The sequence below is a fragment of the Anser cygnoides genome, chromosome 3, assembly GCF_040182565.1.
Source record: "Anser cygnoides isolate HZ-2024a breed goose chromosome 3, Taihu_goose_T2T_genome, whole genome shotgun sequence".
Taxonomy (NCBI): Eukaryota; Metazoa; Chordata; class Aves; order Anseriformes; family Anatidae; genus Anser; species Anser cygnoides.
In genome coordinates, this window is record NC_089875.1 from 55,349,913 (window position 1) to 55,368,213 (window position 18,301).

The 18,301-nt window shown below is 38.9% G+C and overlaps 1 protein-coding gene across 2 annotated transcripts in view; it reads right to left on the reverse strand.

Moving 5' to 3' along the window:
• Window positions 1-89: 89 nt before the first annotated feature.
• Window positions 90-18,301, reverse strand: part of CNKSR3 (CNKSR family member 3) — a 59,759-nt gene continuing 41,547 nt past the window's right edge. For both annotated transcript variants that reach the window (XM_048076890.2, XM_048076891.2), the window contains 9 exons: window positions 16,855-16,896; window positions 14,853-14,972; window positions 13,531-13,590; window positions 10,678-10,746; window positions 9,799-9,945; window positions 8,026-8,150; window positions 5,367-5,575; window positions 4,826-4,915; window positions 90-3,344 (listed from right to left, as the gene is read on the reverse strand). In XM_048076890.2, coding sequence (XP_047932847.2) covers window positions 3,046-3,344; window positions 4,826-4,915; window positions 5,367-5,575; window positions 8,026-8,150; window positions 9,799-9,945; window positions 10,678-10,746; window positions 13,531-13,590; window positions 14,853-14,972; window positions 16,855-16,896 — 1,161 coding nt within the window. In that variant the 3' untranslated portion in view covers window positions 90-3,045. The remainder of the gene's footprint in view (window positions 3,345-4,825; window positions 4,916-5,366; window positions 5,576-8,025; window positions 8,151-9,798; window positions 9,946-10,677; window positions 10,747-13,530; window positions 13,591-14,852; window positions 14,973-16,854; window positions 16,897-18,301) is intronic.

Sequence of the window (18,301 nt, forward strand, 5' to 3'; positions counted from 1 at the left end):
ATGGTAATGGTAAATGATCTGTGCCATGTTGTTACATGAACAAGAATCAGCTTCTCATTATTTCCTGTTTTGCACAAAAATAGAGAAGATTAGGTATTTTAATCTTTATTCTTTGCTATGGAAGACAGGTCACATAGGAAAGTAAACCATCTGAAGCAGAGCGCTTAGAATACTAAAACTTGCTCTTAAATATCTGCTTTCTATTAGTTCCTTGCTTTTTACTTTGTCTTCCTACACTGGTACTTGTATTTTCCCTCTCATTTGGTAGTAAGGGGCTTTGATATCTCTTTGAAACAAAACACAGGACTTGATTAGCTGACACTACGCATCTGAAGCGGCTTATTCAACTGTTTGAATTATCATCCAGTGGCAACAGCATACTTGTTCTCTTCACAACACCAACTGTCTTTGTATCACAGCCTGATTCCACCATCTACTTCCTCAGTTCTCTTGGGAAAAAAAAACGTTTCTGGTATTATGATAATTTTGTAACAAATAAATAAAAGGAAATAAGAGCAACATGCTTCCTTCTTTGGTAAAGAAAATAATTTGGACACTATTTGTACATACCTGACTAAGAAACACCCTGGTTCAGCAGTCTCCTCTCAGAGACACACATATACAACCACCCCAAATAGTAAGAGACCCCACAAGATGGAGGAGAAGTTTTGGTGTGCCTTACATAGGCAGAGCAGCTGCCAGAAAGCCCTTCAAGAGATTAAGTGAGGTTCCTTCTGCTATAGAAGCTGCTATCAACTGTTGGATACCCTTGACAATTGACAAAAGATCACATTCAGTACTTTAACTCAGCATAGTTATGACACTGGAGCACGGAGAGGACACCGGTTAGTTTCTTTTCTGTTTGTTACCATCCTTTAAGCTTGTATTTAAGGCAACAAGACATTTTGAAAAGTGTCACTCTACCTAAATATTTACAAATTCCTCTTTCCTCATAGCTGAATTGATTGAAAGCTACCTGTTAAATTAGGGCAAGCTCCTTTCACTGCTCTTAGATCAAACTGCAAGAGAACCTAACTGAACAAAGGAATCAAACGTCTGAGTTTTCGCTGTCTTAAAAACATGCTGGCAGGACCTAAAGAAATCAAGTAGAACAATGGTTTCTTCCACATCAACATGCACAAACACATATACCAAAGTGTATCATTCCCCAGTCATTTTTAAACCATGGAGAACGCAACATTAAAGATGAGCAAAAAGTCAGTTTTAGAGCTTCATTTAGATAACATGCCTAAGTCACAGTTACTGAACTGAATGAGCATCACTTATTTCAAGTGGTTCAGCCAATTTGGGGATGGACTTTGCTACAACACAGTGCCTACAACATGGCAGTTTGAGCCTTCTTTTCAGAGGCAGGACCAAACTGGTCTAGACACTGCAGCTGTGTTTGCCCATGTCTCTACTACCGATGCCAGGTCTGGGGAGTGGAGAAGACGTGCACGAGACAGACATACTATAATCTGCTAGGATTAAAAAGGTCCATAACAGCCCCCACTTAAATCACCAACGAATAACAAGCAAATTTAATTAACTGAGAACTGAATTTAACACCATGTCTCTACAAGGGCTGTAGCATATTTCAAGAACCTGTTGCAGCAGAAAGGTTACATCTTCACAGCGAGAATTATGGTATGTTTTTAACACTCATGTTATCACATACAATTCCTGCCCCAGTTCAAAGTGCAAACTACTATTTCACCTCCCCCTTTCCCCACAAACTATTAAATACAAGTTTGTTTTTCCTTTTCTTCAGAAAGACCAAAGGAGTAAAGGCTGTTGGCAACACAACATTCATGAAAATAGTCTTAAAATTAGCGGGGAATATAAAAGACTTTGTTTTCATTTGACTAATTTGTGCCCAGTACCACAGACATGAAGGTACAAACTCCATCAGTTTAAGAGTGAAAAATATGTACAACTATATTTAACATTTAAATTACTTTAAACACAACTGTTTGCATACTAACAATCTTATGTACATTCAGTTTTAAACAATACCTCTTTAATATCTTCTTCTTTTGTTAAACAAGTTTTATTTTCCTCCCAAAATACCCAATGCTATTCTAAAATTCTGGAGGGGAAAAAAAAGAGCTATATATAAAATAGCAAGATGTCTTACAATTGTAATGTATCATAGCACATATTTTTCATAAAAACAACACATCATTCAAAAACTGAACCACTGTAAAGATCTCATAAGTCCTACAGGACTGTCTTTAAAAGATTACTTTGGTTAACAGCAAATCAATCCTAAACAATTAAGGAAAAAATATGTATTCTTTTATCACCTCTACAGATGCATTTCCTTGACATGTTGTAGCAATCCATACTTCTTTACAGATGAGCACTGCAGCCGTTCAATGCACTTTATTTGTACTGTGATTTCAATAAAATAGATGATGAACCAGGTTGAATTGATTTATAATTAAATTAGTCCAACTTCCTAAAACCTCTGGATAAAAGATCTCTCTTCCTAAGATCTCTGGATATCAGAGAAAGAATGGAAATGCTACTTCACCCTCACAAGGTTGACCTCATGCAGTACTTGCAACAGCACCACTAACAGTTGCATCAAACTGCTGTTTCCCTGCTTGCCTTTCCTGATCAGGAGGGTAACAAAATTTTTGCTGATCCCTATGTATCCTGACACCCAGCCAGTCACAACAGCCTCTGAGCATTTGGACAAATGAAGCGCCACTGGAATTTACTGTAATGCAAAGATTTCTTCTGAGAAGTTATGCAGATTTCAGGTCATGTGTGGTTTCTATATCACTTAAAGTTTACTCATTTTGATGGGAATAAATGCTCTCAACTTTCGGCCATTAAGAGGAACTTGATCTTTATCTTTCTTCCCTCCTTGCACTACAAAACCCTCTGACGCATCAAAAAATCACAAACAAAAAGGCAAGAATATAAAATTCTCCAGGAAAAGAACACTGCATTAGTCACTATGCGTCAGTTAAGCTGAAAAGCAGAGAAGTCTGACCGATGAACAAAGGCACTTGGTAACCATCCCATGAACAACAGTCAGTGAGTCAACAATTTAAGTCTCGTGATCCAACTGACCAGCAGCGAGGGCTCTGCAGAGGAAGATTTTGTGGATGATGTAACAGAAGATTTTTTAGCGCCTTCCTCTTGAAAAGGAATTGTTGCACTATTGTGGAGGTCTGTATTCATGAAACACCTGCTGGCTCGTATATAATCCGTTCCCCTCACTAACTGTTTCTCAGACATTGGCCTTGAAAACGGGTGTTGTGTGGAGGGACTTTCTTCAATGATCGGGGGTATCCTTTCATTACTGAAGTACCTGCAGAGGACATCTTCACCTGTAGTAGAGGAAGGAGGAAAATCCATTATTTCTGGCTTCAAAAAAAAAATTTTGCCCCTCAGGACTGCTAACGGCACTTCCCAGATTCTGGTTACCTTTCATAACACACCTAGACACCAGCAGCAGTCAATAAATTTATGGCTTTTTGGCATCTTGTTTTTTTGAGTAGCAAAAGAACAATACAGTAAATTCACACACACAGAGAATACTGTTTGACTGTTAAATTCCAAATTCTCACACATACAAACCAAAACAGCCAATGTAGAGCAACTTCACGCAAATCATTACCATATGTCAGACCTAACACACATCCTTGTGATGTTTCATTCAAGCTGCTGTAGACCAGAGTTGAAACTATATTTATACACATGTAACTCATGACTACCTTAAAAGCGCTACTCTGGACAAAAGAAAATAATTTTACAGATAAAAATGTAAGTATTTCCCAGGGTTTGATCATTGATTTGTGATGCTTGCTCTTCTTTTATTCTTCCCCAGACAACTGAACGTGGCTGCTGCTAGAAATATCCTACCATGCTAGATGGACATTTATTCTGACCCAGTGTAGATTACATACAAGCCTGGAGGACTTAGATTCATGCTAAGTTATTCATGCTAATTCATGTTAAAAACAAACAAGCAAAGAAAAACAAACAAAATTAAAATCTACCAGCCCTGCCACCTGGTGATCATTCTGTAAGACTTGTTACTTACTCTGTTTCTAATATCCCTCCAGGTCAATGCTTGTTGTTATCAACTTCTACTTTCATGACAGAAAAATAGAATTCAGCTTCTATTTTTCCTGGAACTACACATTAGCTTTCATAACTGATTTCAAGAACAAACTAAATAGTCACCTTCTCTCATTTCCCACTCTAGCAGGCCTCGTAGCTTTTCAGATACAAAGGGGGAGTATGTTAAAGAGAAGGGCAGTACAGGAAGGAAAAAAACCACCCAACCTGACAGCTAACATCATCAGCCCTTGTCTCTTCCATTCTGTGACAACTTCAGAGTATGTTGTTTTCTAACAGCAACTGCAGAAAAAAACAACTCCTGAAGTATCCCACATTTTATTTCTGAGAACAAATTTGCTTCTGTAACAGCCTCCACAGTAAGCTAAACAAAGACTGTTCAAAAAAAGCAGTTTCAAAATCAATATTAAATACAGAAGACGGGAAGGTATGTAAAAGCAAAATGGCAAACTTACTATAAGGAGACAAGTCTGTCGTAGTCAGTTCAGACTACTTTTAAACGCTCACGTGAATTCTAAGACAGAGCAAAAGTTTGAGCCTCAGCACTGAATAGGCTCACAAATTCACAACTATCATCTGGCATTTCTGTTAAAACCAACAATCATCTTGGATTAGTTCAGCAGTATGCAAACACTTCATTCCTAATTTAGGCACTTTCATGCAGTTCACCCTAATAAAATCCTGGAGAGGAAGAGAAGAGAAAGAGGGACAAGACTTAAAATCTTGCCTTTTCTCCCTGGTGCTCGTGGCCTTGAGAAAGGTTCTGCAGCTCCTATCCAGCTCCCATCAGCAGGCATTGACAAGGGACGAGGTTTTCCTAAAGGCAACAGAGCAAAGGTTATGCGGAATTGCATTAAGTTTAAGAGACCCATGTTTAAATGGATTCTTTTCACAGTTAAACCAAGGGAGAGATACCGCAATAAGCAGCTAAAAATGCAGAAAAAATATTTTAAGATACTTCTACCAGTAAAATACAAGACAGAATTCTGCTGAGATTGAACAGCTACACTCTAGCTCGTTTACAGTGGCAGTGGACTTAATGACCACAAGCTATAACCAACACATGCATGGAAATGGACAGCAATGGCATCAATGCCCAGCTGAATGACATCCATTAAAGAAATAACATCATTTAAAGTTAAATTATTTCAGATGTGGAATTTCATTCACATTCACAGTTCCTACAGACTGTCCTTAATGTCTACCAAATCTAACAAGCAGTTTCCTAACACAAGCTACTCCAAACCAACTGAAGTGCATGAACTCACCGTAGGACTGTGTTTTTTCCCTCATCTTGGCTGGCAGTATATTTGCTTCCATGGAATACCCAGGCAACTGATCAGAATCAGCAATAGTAAATCTTCGCCTTCGACTTTCCTGATCCAGAAAAGAATTGGGAGACTCAGCGCCCTTGGACCCAAGTAGTGGCTGACTGAGTTTGTTGCCTCCTCCATAGACAAAACTCCCCTTTTCATCTCTGAAAGAACAGTTCACTTCAATTAGCAGCTTAAAAGGAATTTCACGCTATAGACATGAGTAAGTTTGAAAGATATTTCTAGCCCATAGTCATGCTCCTGACAACTGGCATTGTGCTGCAAACATGCTGAAGAAAAAACAAGTCAGGTGATGGAAGACTTCATTAAACATATTCATCAAGGAGAAAAGAAAGTTACCCCCCTGCACACTAATTCACTTTTAATGAGCCTGTAATTTAACAGAAGTTTAGAGGTTCCTTTAGGTACCAGCTCTACAAAAGCTTTTGAGAAATGAGACCTTCCTGCCCTAAGGGTATCAAAGCTCCCAACTCACTGCCTGTCCAGCACACAGTTCTGGCAGAGGAGTGCATTCATAGGTTTCCCAACCCTATGTAGTAGCAATACCTACTGCCTGCTTTTGATGAACTACGCTTTTCAGTCATTTTAAGAGGCCAATAATTGGCACTGTATATTCATCACTTTCTCTCCATCCAGAAGCGAGACACCCTTGAGATATTCACTAATAAATTTATAGCATATATAAATACAATTTTGAGCAATTTCTGCAGGAATTGCCTTCCTAGAGCTATCCTTTATTCCCAAATAACATCCATTTTCAGAACCAGTCCTTGTTAGCATTTTTAGAAGAAAAGCCACCCTGTAAGTTAAGATTTGTAACTTTTTTTTTAATCCCCTCTCCTGTACATGCTACAGTCATTGCTTGAAGCAACCAGTCAAGTCAGGCATAAAAATACACAGCTGACTAAGCATGGACGTACCTCAATATTTACATTTTTTTCTAGCTAGCCATCAAGAACAATGCTAGAGCTCAGTAAATGGTAAGGAGCTATTTATGGAGATTTGGAGACCGAAGATTGAACGGAAGTGTTACACCACAACTACATGTAAGCAGAGAGTTCTCCTACAACACCACCATGTGGAGAATGCACCCTGGGGTAGACAAACAGCTAATGCTCTCCCTGCCTCTCCTCAGTGCCAGCAGTAAGTACTGGACCAGAAAAGGTCCATATCAGGAAGTGAGAACAGGATGATGAGAATCAGAGGGCAAAAGTGATCACACGAATGCATCACAGTTTCAAGAGATGAGCAAAACACACACAAGCAAAATTAAACAGCCAAACAAAGTGGGAGAAATGCCCTTTTCCCTCTTGCTGGCTGTCACTGCTTCCCACATTTGCTTTATTTAAGGGTATTTAAGCATTTCTTGTGAGCCACTACCTTTCCCTGCATCATCCAGGACAAGTTTCCCAGCTCATATTGCTGTATCCTTTCCTGTCAAAAGGGATTCAGATCTGAAGGCATTTAAACTTTATTAGTTTTGTGACTCCTTAGAAAAGACATGCACAAGCAAACCAAGTACATGAACCTAATTCACCAGTGTACTTGAAATTAAATGACTTAAAAGACCAAAACGATATAAATTCAGCTGTTAAATCTATATACATTTTACATTTCGGCTAAGAGACTTGGTGTGGGGGGGGGGGTTGTTTGTTTTGTTTTAGTTAAGAACTGAGCATGCATAAACGTGAAAAACAGGGAAACAGCAAGTCAAGATGGGTCTACTTCAGTAGAGACCCTGACATTATAGACAGCTTCCACCTGCTCCATACTGCCCTGAAGACTGCAGTTAATACCACCTCTGACTCTGTATCAGGCCTTAAATGACAGGAGGCCAGCATTCCTCCCATAGGAGTCTTGTAGCAAAAGGTCAGCCAAGTTTCTGGGCTGCATCTACGTGTACGTTAAAGTGTCAGGGCAGGTCAGGAAGCATTCACTGCCTGGAAACCCTTTCATCCACTGCTTTCTCAGGTCAGCTGGCAGGGTTCTGGCATTAGTCAACAAGGACTTGAGAACAAACAAGAGCTAGCCATACCATAACCTCCCCCCTTTGTACACACAGGTCTGCATTTTTATAGTTTACACTGCAGGAAATAAAAAGTGAGGCTAAGTGAACTGACTCTCCCTTCCCTTCAGTGGGAAAATTCCTGTATTACATAATTTGCAAGTTCAATAGTTTAGAATAGGTTCTTTTCAATCCTAACTATCTCAACAGTTACTAAACTTGCTAAAAACAGAGGTGGAAAAGTTACAGACAAAAGACTTCTTCCTACGCACAGTTGGATTTAAACAAAAGCAAATACATAACCCCACAACCAAACAAGGAATGACATCCATTCACGTTTGGGGAAAAACTCTGATCTATACAGCACACAAAAAATTTCTAGCAATAAAAGTCTATTACAATAGTGGTAGTTTATGCATTTAAGCATACGCTTAAGTAATCTTACACATTTACGAAACTAGAAGAAAGTCTGATATCTGCTATTTCCCCAAGATAATTTACACAGAGCTCTAAGTGAAAACCAGCTCAGAAACAAATGTAATAAAGGAGTTGTTGTTCAGTATGTTCAGTGCATGTCTATTTGCATACCGAGGAGAATATGGAACAGCTGGTGGAGGTGGTATGTACAAATCCAAAATGGCTGGCTTCTCTTTTTTCAGTGAGGTATCCGTGGTGCTTTCTGGTGACTGGGTTGAAGTTAACGGGGGACTGGTCTGAAATGTTAGATAGCTATCAAACATCTGAGCATTTATTATTCACAAAAAAATATAAGTCAATAATCAATAGTACCATTTCATACTTGTCTGCTTAATAAACATGTAAAAAAATGTCTTAGCATTTACAATTTTCTTTGCTCCCAGTTTTGGCTTGCTCTGCAGTCTTTCTACAGAAATCCTACCACATTGCTTAAACAGTTCTAATAATGCTTTCGAGTTCTATTTTTTTGTGCAAATTCCATACATAGAAAATGTAAGAGACAAATCCCCTTATTTTTAGATCCATTTAAATAATGTGATTTGTTAAATATACACATGATCTGCACCATTTACAAAGTCAGCACTCACTAACTTTATTCCATACAATCCAATGCCTGGTGCATGGACTGCCAATGTCCATGCACCAGGCACTGTAATGTTACGCAGGAAAGTTCACCAAAAATTACATCAAGTAATATAACTATGGTAAGGGAAGCAAAGGAAAAATATATTTAGTATAGCTCATGAGAGCAAGTTTGCCATTTGGTCTTTGTGACTCACGTCCATATCCCCAGCGTCTTCACAGAATCACAGAACTGAAGGGGTTGGAAGGGACCTCGAAAGATCATCGGGTCCACCCCCCTGCCAAAGCAGGTTCCTTAGAGCAGGCTGCCCAGGCAGGCGTCCAGACGGGCCTTGAATATCTCCGGAGAAGGAGACTCCACAACCTCCCTGGGCAGCCTGTTCCAGTGCTCCGCCACCCTCACTGTGGGTCAGGCTCCTGTCTATCTCGAGCAGAGCAAAGGCTCTGTGTGTGGGGGAGGCAGGCTCTGATTAAATGACAGACGCTATGCCACAGGCATTAGGGAAAGGAAAGGGGGGAAGGGGAAGGCGCAGCAGGGAAAAAGCATACATCCTGTACCCAGTCTGAAAAAATCTGCCTGCCTTGAGACTTGAGATATCCACTGACATTTCACAGGTTGATAACTTATCCTCACAGTTGTGGGGAGATCTATGTCAGAACAGAAGTAAGAAAGGGAATTCTCTCAAGTTTTCTTTGAATCTAAACTGATCACCTAAAATAATTATTTCCTTCTGTAAACATTTAGCCCTAAACTTCCTTTTACAACACACCATTCCTCAAAATGGTTAATTAAAGAATTACTAACATCATTTTCTCTGTCTGCTTAATACCCAACCTGTGAATTGTCCAACAAACAAATCTTATTTAAACAAGTAGTTTAAACAACTTGTTGAAAAGAAAAACTCAATCTTTCCCCACCCTTCACTAGGCTAAGAAGAGGAGGAATATAGCGAATAATCAAAGTTATTTCAGCAAAAAAACTTTACTCTGCTAAATAGAGGAAGCCTTCATTACTCCATGCTGATGAATTCCATACATATCAGCAGTTTCGCCTCAGATAAGTTCTTCCAGTGGCATGCTGATTAAAAAGCTCAACACACCTAGTCCCTTTGTGAATCAAGGGGGCATTATCTGGGTAAGAACATTTTCCCTTTTATCTAGGAACCAGAAGAGGACAGCCATTTCACAAAAACTTCCTCGACCTACACTCAAACATGAGTAACTGGGAGCACTTCTGGTATTTCTCTTTCAAGTTAAAAACGAAGGCATTCGCAGCCAGACATTAGAGGTCTGTCTATTCACCTGCACTAAAGGTGGCTTCCAACGCAGGTTCTTCAGTGGAGCGGGGGTGAAATGGAAAGAGCCAGTTGGACGTTTCTTGAGAAGCAGCCTAACTCCAGCAGGGTTCTCTCGCAACTTTGCCACCAGATTTTTTAGTTGCCATCCAACCTTGAAGAGAATAATGACATCTTTTATTTGGTATCGCTTTTCTGAAAGTGAACAAACAACTCCCCTGCTAAGTCAAACTGTCTATTTTTCCATGGACTTCAAGAGAGAAAAGAGATTCAAAAAAAGACATAATGAAGAAAAAATTGTAATGCACCTTTTTTTGGAAGGGTTTTCTGTATTTTATGTTGAAGAGATCCACTTAAGCAGTAAATTAAACACTGAGATATCAAGCACTACTCTTTATACCTCAGCTCTGGTCCTAGATGGATGCAAGGATGTGCAACAATTTGAGTAACACAAGTATTCACAGTGAACTCCTTTAGTGATGTTTCTTTCTAACACTGAAAGGACTTAATTACCTGTATTAAGTAAAAGTGTAATCATTTTATCTGATTTCCCAGATGCAAATGATTTGAGAAATAGTTTTTAAAAAAGTTTATCTGCATCCCAGTAGACTGTAATAAAGCATTTTAAAACAGGCCTTAACACAATATGAAAGATTTTAATAACGATGTATATAGTATTTGAATGCAAAATATTGCGAGTCTTAAAAAAAATAAAGAACAAATTCTAAAGCTAAGTAAAATTTGTCTTCATAAAAAGACATTTAAAACCAAACAGAAAAACACCAGAAGAACTCACATGCAACAAGACTGCTATCCATTAATAACCTGTGCAGAGAGCATGTAGAACAAGCATAAGGACAAGTGGGTAAGGCTGTTTGTTACTCACCACAGTTTGACGATTAACCTGGATCACTTCATCACCAGCATGAATCTTCTGAGATCGATCAGCAGGGGACTACAAAGAGGAAAACAGGAGGCACATGCTTCAGCAGGCTTTCTTTCCTCCCATAACAATCCCCACCAGGCTAAGTTGCATACACAATAGAGAGCAGCACTGAAAACTTCCATACACTTAGATTACACATTACAACCACCGATGACTTGAGAAATGTAAATTCACTTATCTTATGGCTTATTTTTGATACTGGGGGAACTAGAGGGAAAGGAAGAAGGCATAACCTTCAATTGTGGGACTCTCTCCACTGTCCTTTTGTCTCCAGGTTGTACTACAGTTCCAGACAATAGTGGGAGAGGACTGAAGAGATTATGCCTGTCCTAACACAGGTGCCATCTAAAACAGAGCTTTGAAATGTATATTGATTTAAAAGTGAAAGAAAAAATGATCAAACAACAAAAAAATAAGATTTTGAATATATAGGCCAGAGGCCTAGAAAACCTCCAACCCACAAAATAGGCCTGTCCCACTTTTGTTTTCTATTTCCTAATGTGAATAACAGCTACCAACTTCAATGTGAAATTACCTGCCTGCATCATCGAGGTCAACAGACAAAATATATGCCTGTATACATCCAAGTGTGTGCTTAGATAGATATTTGAAAAACATTAAAATACCTTTTGCTTGGGACAAAAAACAAGTTCTGGGTACCCATTAGCAAGGAACAGCTACGTGGGCCAATATTTACTTAGATTTATCTAGGGCTGGTGCCATGCACCACCTATTGCTGCAGTTATTAAAACCACTCTCGTTGCCATAACGTACCAGCTCTGAACAGCCCTGGCAACACCCAGAGCACACAGGTGTACTGGCCTGGTGCACTGCAGGGCTTCTACAGCCTACTCTCAGCAAAAACTCTCCTCCCATTTCCCCCCTCCAGGCGTAACCAGCTGGCAGCGGGCAGGCTCTTCACAGCAACTCCAGAATTCAGCATTTGGATTAAGGACTCCCTCTCCTCGCTACCACACCTTCAGAGCTCAAGTACATTTTTTATTAGAAGGAACTGTAGGAATAAACTAGGCAACATGGGAAGACAACACAGGGGAATTTATGGGAGGCTCCAGTTATCATGAGTAACACCATTTCTTCATTGTCTTCTCGCTTCCTCTGAAAGGAAATGCCTCAGTGGAAAGGCCATGTATACACGATTCAACCAAGCACATGAAAACTTCTGGGCCACAGTTACATTGTGGAAAACAAAGCTCATTTCAAGCTGTCCTTTGGGCAATCAACGGCCTGGCTGGGTGAGGGTGGGGGACTCGCACAGACGACTTCTATAACAAGTGCCAGCAAGCACAGTCAATGTTGCCATCACATTGTGAGACTGGAGGAAAGAGCAAAGTTTAGACTGAGGCCAAAATGACATGGAAAGTCACAAGTAAGGTGGCATGACTCAGGAATCCTCTTGGCTGACATTATCAAATGCGTGGATTTTCCCTAACATTTTAACATACAGTACTGATGACTTTGGGGTGCAATGCCGCTGCATTCCAATAAGCTGGCTTCTGGGGATAGCTACTAAGATACCACTCCAAACCTAGCAAGAAAATTGAGCTAAGACAGCCTACTCTAAAAGGTCCCGTGTCACCAGAAAGACACCAGTTGTGTGCAGCTCTCTCAGTTGCTTCTCAAGTTTTGTTGTTCCAAAGGAAAGAGCTCCCCCAAGGAAGAACCAGCGTTCATAAAGCAGAAGTTTAGGTCAACACTCAAAGCTATACTAATACAGCAGCTTTATATACAGCTAGTAATAGGAGTAATACAGCCCCAGTCACAGCCTCTAGAACGTGATCTAGATGTATAGGCAGCTTGGCAGCAGACAGCATTACATTCTTTTATACCTACCAGATGTTGAAATTGCTGTCAAAGTGGACTTGGTCTATATTTCACATCCTTTGCAGAGTTATGCCAGGACAATAGCATTGTGAACTGGCAGCTAGGAAAGCTTTCAGTTTTCACTCTGAACTGCAAGCACAGATTTCCACCCACTCCTCCCAGGCCCCTGGACTTGGCAGCGGTACAACTAGAACCACTGGTTCTTTCCTATTCACAAAGAAAGGGCATCTTTCAAAGGCCAAGTTCCTCAGCTCCCTTTTTTGTTTCCCTCCAGTTTTTGCCCTTGTAGGGAGGCATTGATGACAATACCACAGCATCAGCCACCAGCTACACTTGCTGACCAAAGGTTCACTGTGCTGACTTCCTGAAGGCCTTTAATAAAGTCTCAGCTACAGAGAATTCAGTGCAAGAGTAAAACAAAAAACCATCTGCAGTAAAAAACACAGCTGTCTATCATGCTTGACCATATCCTTCCAGCAGACTGCTCTTGAAATCTTACTTTTTTGTAGTCTTTTTATTCTGCAAAGTAATTAAATCAGTGAGCTGTCCAATGACTAAATTGTTCATTGCTGAATTTAGGACAGAACCACCGAAGTTTTCTCATTAGGAGAGATTTCCTTTGCAAGCAGTGAGCAAGCATACCTCCAAGACTTTGTTAAGTAAAATACCAGAAGCTCTCAGTGACTTAAATAAGCTGCTGTTCTATTCTAATGCCAAGCATTTGAAGTACCTCACCTACTTGCAGGAACTGGTTTAATTAGGCTAACAGTGAAATATGAGTACAAAAATATTTACAAGTGCTGGATACACAAATGATGCATCACACAGTATTTAAAGCAGTAATATCATGAAAGTTACAGGTAAAACAGGAAAAAGCAGTGGAAAAAAAAGTCAGACTAAATCAAAGCTACATTCAGATAGTCTGAGTTAATCTACATTTACTTCACTTACATTTTCTGTAGTGCCAGTAATTACATGTAATCCATCATAAGTTGATTTGATGTACATTCCCTAAATATAAGTAGAAAATGAAAAACATGTTCAAAGGTAAAACAACACTGTAACATATTTGATTAAATAAGTGTTGGCAACAGATTCAAAACATCATTGACACTTAAAGATTCACACATTTTCCCTAGAAAACTGTGCAATCCAATATCACTAATACCACAACATTCTCAACCTCTTCACAGATGACTTTTACTGTAATTATAGTATTTTTAATTACTTAGAAAAACTAACACATGGAACGCAATTCAGAAATACTGTTTGGATGGTAACACCAAATGCTGCCAGTTTTGCTTTTTTTTTTTTTTTTTTTTTTTACTAGTCTTTGGCCTTGAACTAAACTTTATTTCTTTACTGCTCTGTCTACACTAGAGAACTGCAAGCTTGACTAAATAGCCACTAGCTCTCTCCATACAAAGCACACTTACACAGGTGGGCTACAAATATCGTACATCTGTTCTTTTACAATTTCTCTTGGCAAGTCAAAATACAAACTACCTTGTAAACACAATGCTGACATAAGCAATAAAAGCCCTGGCAGAACTAAGTATTTCTGACTGTTTGTTAATGCTGAGTGTAAATACAAGAATAAACACAGATGAAATTGGCGTTGACCATATGGAAAAAGTATAATTCACCTACAGGCTATTAACTAATAATTACATACATTTCCGCACAGGAGGTGACCAGTACATTGGTTTCACCACTTATAAACAAAACCACATCTCTTTACTATTCCCACCTACACCTGTTGTTAAAAGTACTCACATTGAGCTCTACAGAACTTGAGTGTTATTCAGGGGTCATATGTAGCTTATCTGCCTGAAGTTACCATGCTTGCTTAGAAGTGTAGGAAAACACACAAAGATGTGGGTTTTTTTGCCCGGTCCTCTCCAGCTAACTTCCTTTCCAGCTTGCCTGTTAGTACTCGGTTCTGTGAACCTGCCTCCTCATTGCTGGCAGAGTGCAAGCTTCAAGGTAGCTTAAGCAATAAGAGAGTTCCTCATAGTTTCACAAATTCATGACTGATTCAGTCAAATCCACCGGCCTAGGTAAAAATATGTATCACAGTCAGACTGTAAAACTTCCTTTAGGTGTTCATCTCTCTGGTCTTTTCATGGAGGAATACGAATGCACTTAGGAATTTAAATTGCCTCCAACTCTGACATGAGTATTTCCCAGCCAGAAAATCCAACAAGATTTCAAATTCAGTTTTCATAACCAGTACTCAGCTAAGTGGAATACACTTAATGAACTGTTCTTACCAGACCTTCCCCAGGTTTAATGTTGGTTAAATGAACCTCCTCCAGACACGCACACTGGCTCATCAATGGATCCGTAGTTGATCGGATGGCTTTATCGCAAATTCCATTTAAAGTCTTGGACTATGAAGAGAACATAAAAAACAGTTACAAAAATTCTCTCCTGACTGCTGCTTCTTTCAGTTTTTTTTCCTTTGGAAAGGAAATTAGTTCTAAAACTTGGTCCACTAATAAAGCATAGTCAAGAATTACCAAAACAGAAGACTGAGATTAATTTGCACAGATCTAACCTGTAGCATGTTTATCTCCCTAGAGTAACCTAGTACAGATGATCTGCTTCCATTAGTGCCACCTCATCATCACTAACAGATGCCAGTACACCCTCTGTTTAAAAAGAAAATAAACACATAAAATGCTGAAAAATGGGGTTCATGTTCATTCATTTTTAACAAAAGTTAACCTATTAAAATAATGAAACACTTTCACAATTCCTTGTGCAAACAATCGACCATTTTTCATATTGTTCTTTATTTCTGCTATAAAAATAAAATTAGCCATGGCAAGGTGGCTATTTAAAAAAAAAGGTGCAGGCCACTGACTTATCTATGCAAGGCTTTACAGAAGGTAGGACATCTAGCATTTCAGTGTTTCAGCATTACTTCTCTCCACCATGCCTCTGAGCTGACCTCTTCTGGAATGCTTATGCAGGCAAGGTTCATATTTCCTTTTGACCAAAACATAATTGATCTGAAGCCAACATTGTAACTAAAGGCAAACTCTGACCTTGTGCATGTCAGAAAGGCAGAATGCCTTTGTCTTTTACAACTTTTAAGTAACAGAATAGCTAATTAATCATTAAAAATATCATAGAAAACGTGCACCCTCCCTGCACACTCATGAATTTCTCTAATGCCCCACATTGTGTTTTGAGTATCATTGTTAGTTGAGGCAGTGCTGAAACTCTAAGTAGGTTACAGAAGCTTAAAGGAGAGAAGGGAGGATTAGTACATAGCACAGTAGTTATTTGTACAGTTTAGGAACCAGCAAGGTAAACCACCTTTCACAGGGGGGTTTGAATCCTTCAGTCAAAGCAGACATAAGAAATTAAGGTGGAAGGAGCTACCTTGTAAGAAGACAGTTCTTTGGAATTACAATGGTCTCTGGAAACAATAGTTCCAACATTTTTTGTTTTGTTTTACATCGGATTTATAGAACAGCAATAAAATAAATCAAAACAATGCTTAAGTGTGAATACGAGGAACTGGTCAAACAAGGGAATTCCAAACAACAATACCCACTCCAGAGTGGGTGTGCATAAACGGAAGAAGAAAGAAGCAAAAAACTCCCTTTTACGTGGTCTCATTATTTACAGACAAAATTATTTTTAGTTATTGTGCTACTAAATTCCTAAGCATCCATGAGCTAGCGGAAGGCCTTATCAAAGAGCACAGCCTGGTTCATGTCAAAAGCAGGAAGCGATGATTAACTGTTAGAAAATATAAAAAGCATTCCATTACGTTCCTCATGTGGTCACAAGGCTGCTTCAAATCATTTTGAAAAATCCAATCTTTCAAGCTCAAGTACATTTAGACGAAACCTCAGTTCTGTTGCAAAGCAGTTCTTTTACATGAAGAAGCTTAATAAGGCATAGTATCTATTAAGGCGCTAAGCATCTCATGATGCACATCACAGGCATAATTGGTTTATGTAGCCTATTCTACAGTACTACCCCTTCCCTCTAGAATTTGTGGTCCAAGTTCTCTTGAAGAATAACTATGCAATGAAACTTTAAATACTTGACTTAGTGCTATTACACACACTATCTATCTAGTCACAAATTTCATTGATTTCCTCTACAGTAGAGTATTATTAAAATGGCCCATAAGAACATTTCATTTGCATGATTTGCTGGGCTTGGAAAGCTGTTGTCAGTACAATTGGTGCAGAAACCACTAAACTAAACGTGACAGCAAGCTGCTGAGTTTCAGTAGAAATGTGTACTTACTACAGTCTGAACTTTATCTTCCATGTCAGCGACAGTGCAGTCCTGAAAACAAAACAAGAACAAAAACAATATGTTAACCATAAATACGTAAACACATCATCTACAAAAACTCTGCAGAACTGCCACCTTAACCTTGAACTGAAATAGAGTTATTCATGCTGCAGGGATTAATCAGATTAATTTCATCCAGTAGGGCTCAAATGTACTGTTAAACAACTATTTTCTGGGCCTTGTAAAAAAGCAATAATAAACCTTTAAAACTAAGAACACGGGATTCAATTACAGCAGCAGACTCTTCCAGAAAGGCAGAACCCTGCACAATAAAACTAGCCTCTCAGAAGGCACACAAACTTGCCTTCACGCTGCTGAACACTGATTCAGGCATTCCCCTGTTCTAGCCGTCAAACAGTTATAAAACAGATTGTTACAAATGGCATGAAAAGCAATTTTTAAAAACATGCTACTGATTACATTCATGAGGGCCACAGGACTGCATACAAAGCATTATTTACACAGCCTAGGTACAAGTCTTTGAACTGAAACAAGTTCATGTAACAGGCTACAGAAGTCTTCATTGTTTTCTGCAAGAACGGCTGAACTAGAGAATGGTATTAGACTCTCAGATTAAAAAGTAAAAACAGCAAGTAAATAAAGCAACGATTTAAAACAATCTTAAATTCTAAGATATTTGTTACTCACATCTCACTGTGCATAGCTAGCACATAATGCCCAAAAGATGCATTCAGGAGCTGTGAACTGAAGCCATTGCGTATTTTTGTTCGTCTTCAACAGTTTCATTCCTTCCTAGCTCTTTTCTGTGCTTTTTAAGATACAAGTCCAAAAAAGCACACAATCCTCCAAATATGAAGGTACCAGAGATATATAAAATAGCCCACCTATGTTGTCTTTTATGTTTTCATAGTAACTCTTAACACCCTATTCACTGTTCTGATGATCACTGAGGACTGAGGTCACTTTTTTTTTTTTAACAACCTGTCACCAAAAGCTTCAAGATCTTTCCTGAATGATACTACCAAATGTAGACTCTAGCATTGTGCGTCAGCATCATTTTTATGTTACATACATCTGCACTCCTATATGCTATTACTCTATAAACTCTAATACATCCCTATACTCTATTTCGTAATAAGAAAGGCTTTTGACATCTAAAAAACTCACCTAAAATTTCATCTTACTCTCTCTCTTCTCCACATGGCAGCGAACTTTTTCAGATCATACTAATACATCTTCAATGTCCCAGTGCAAAATAGGATTGATTCTTCACTACTAATGTGTTTTGTTTTTTTCCTTATACATACCGATTGCAGTCTTTATTATAGCTCCTATTAAATTGGCAGAGAGGTACTCTGACATTAAAAGGCTTGGGCTGTATTTGCCAACTTCCATTCTCCTGCCATCAAAGGCTGATTTAACTGACAGATTAGAC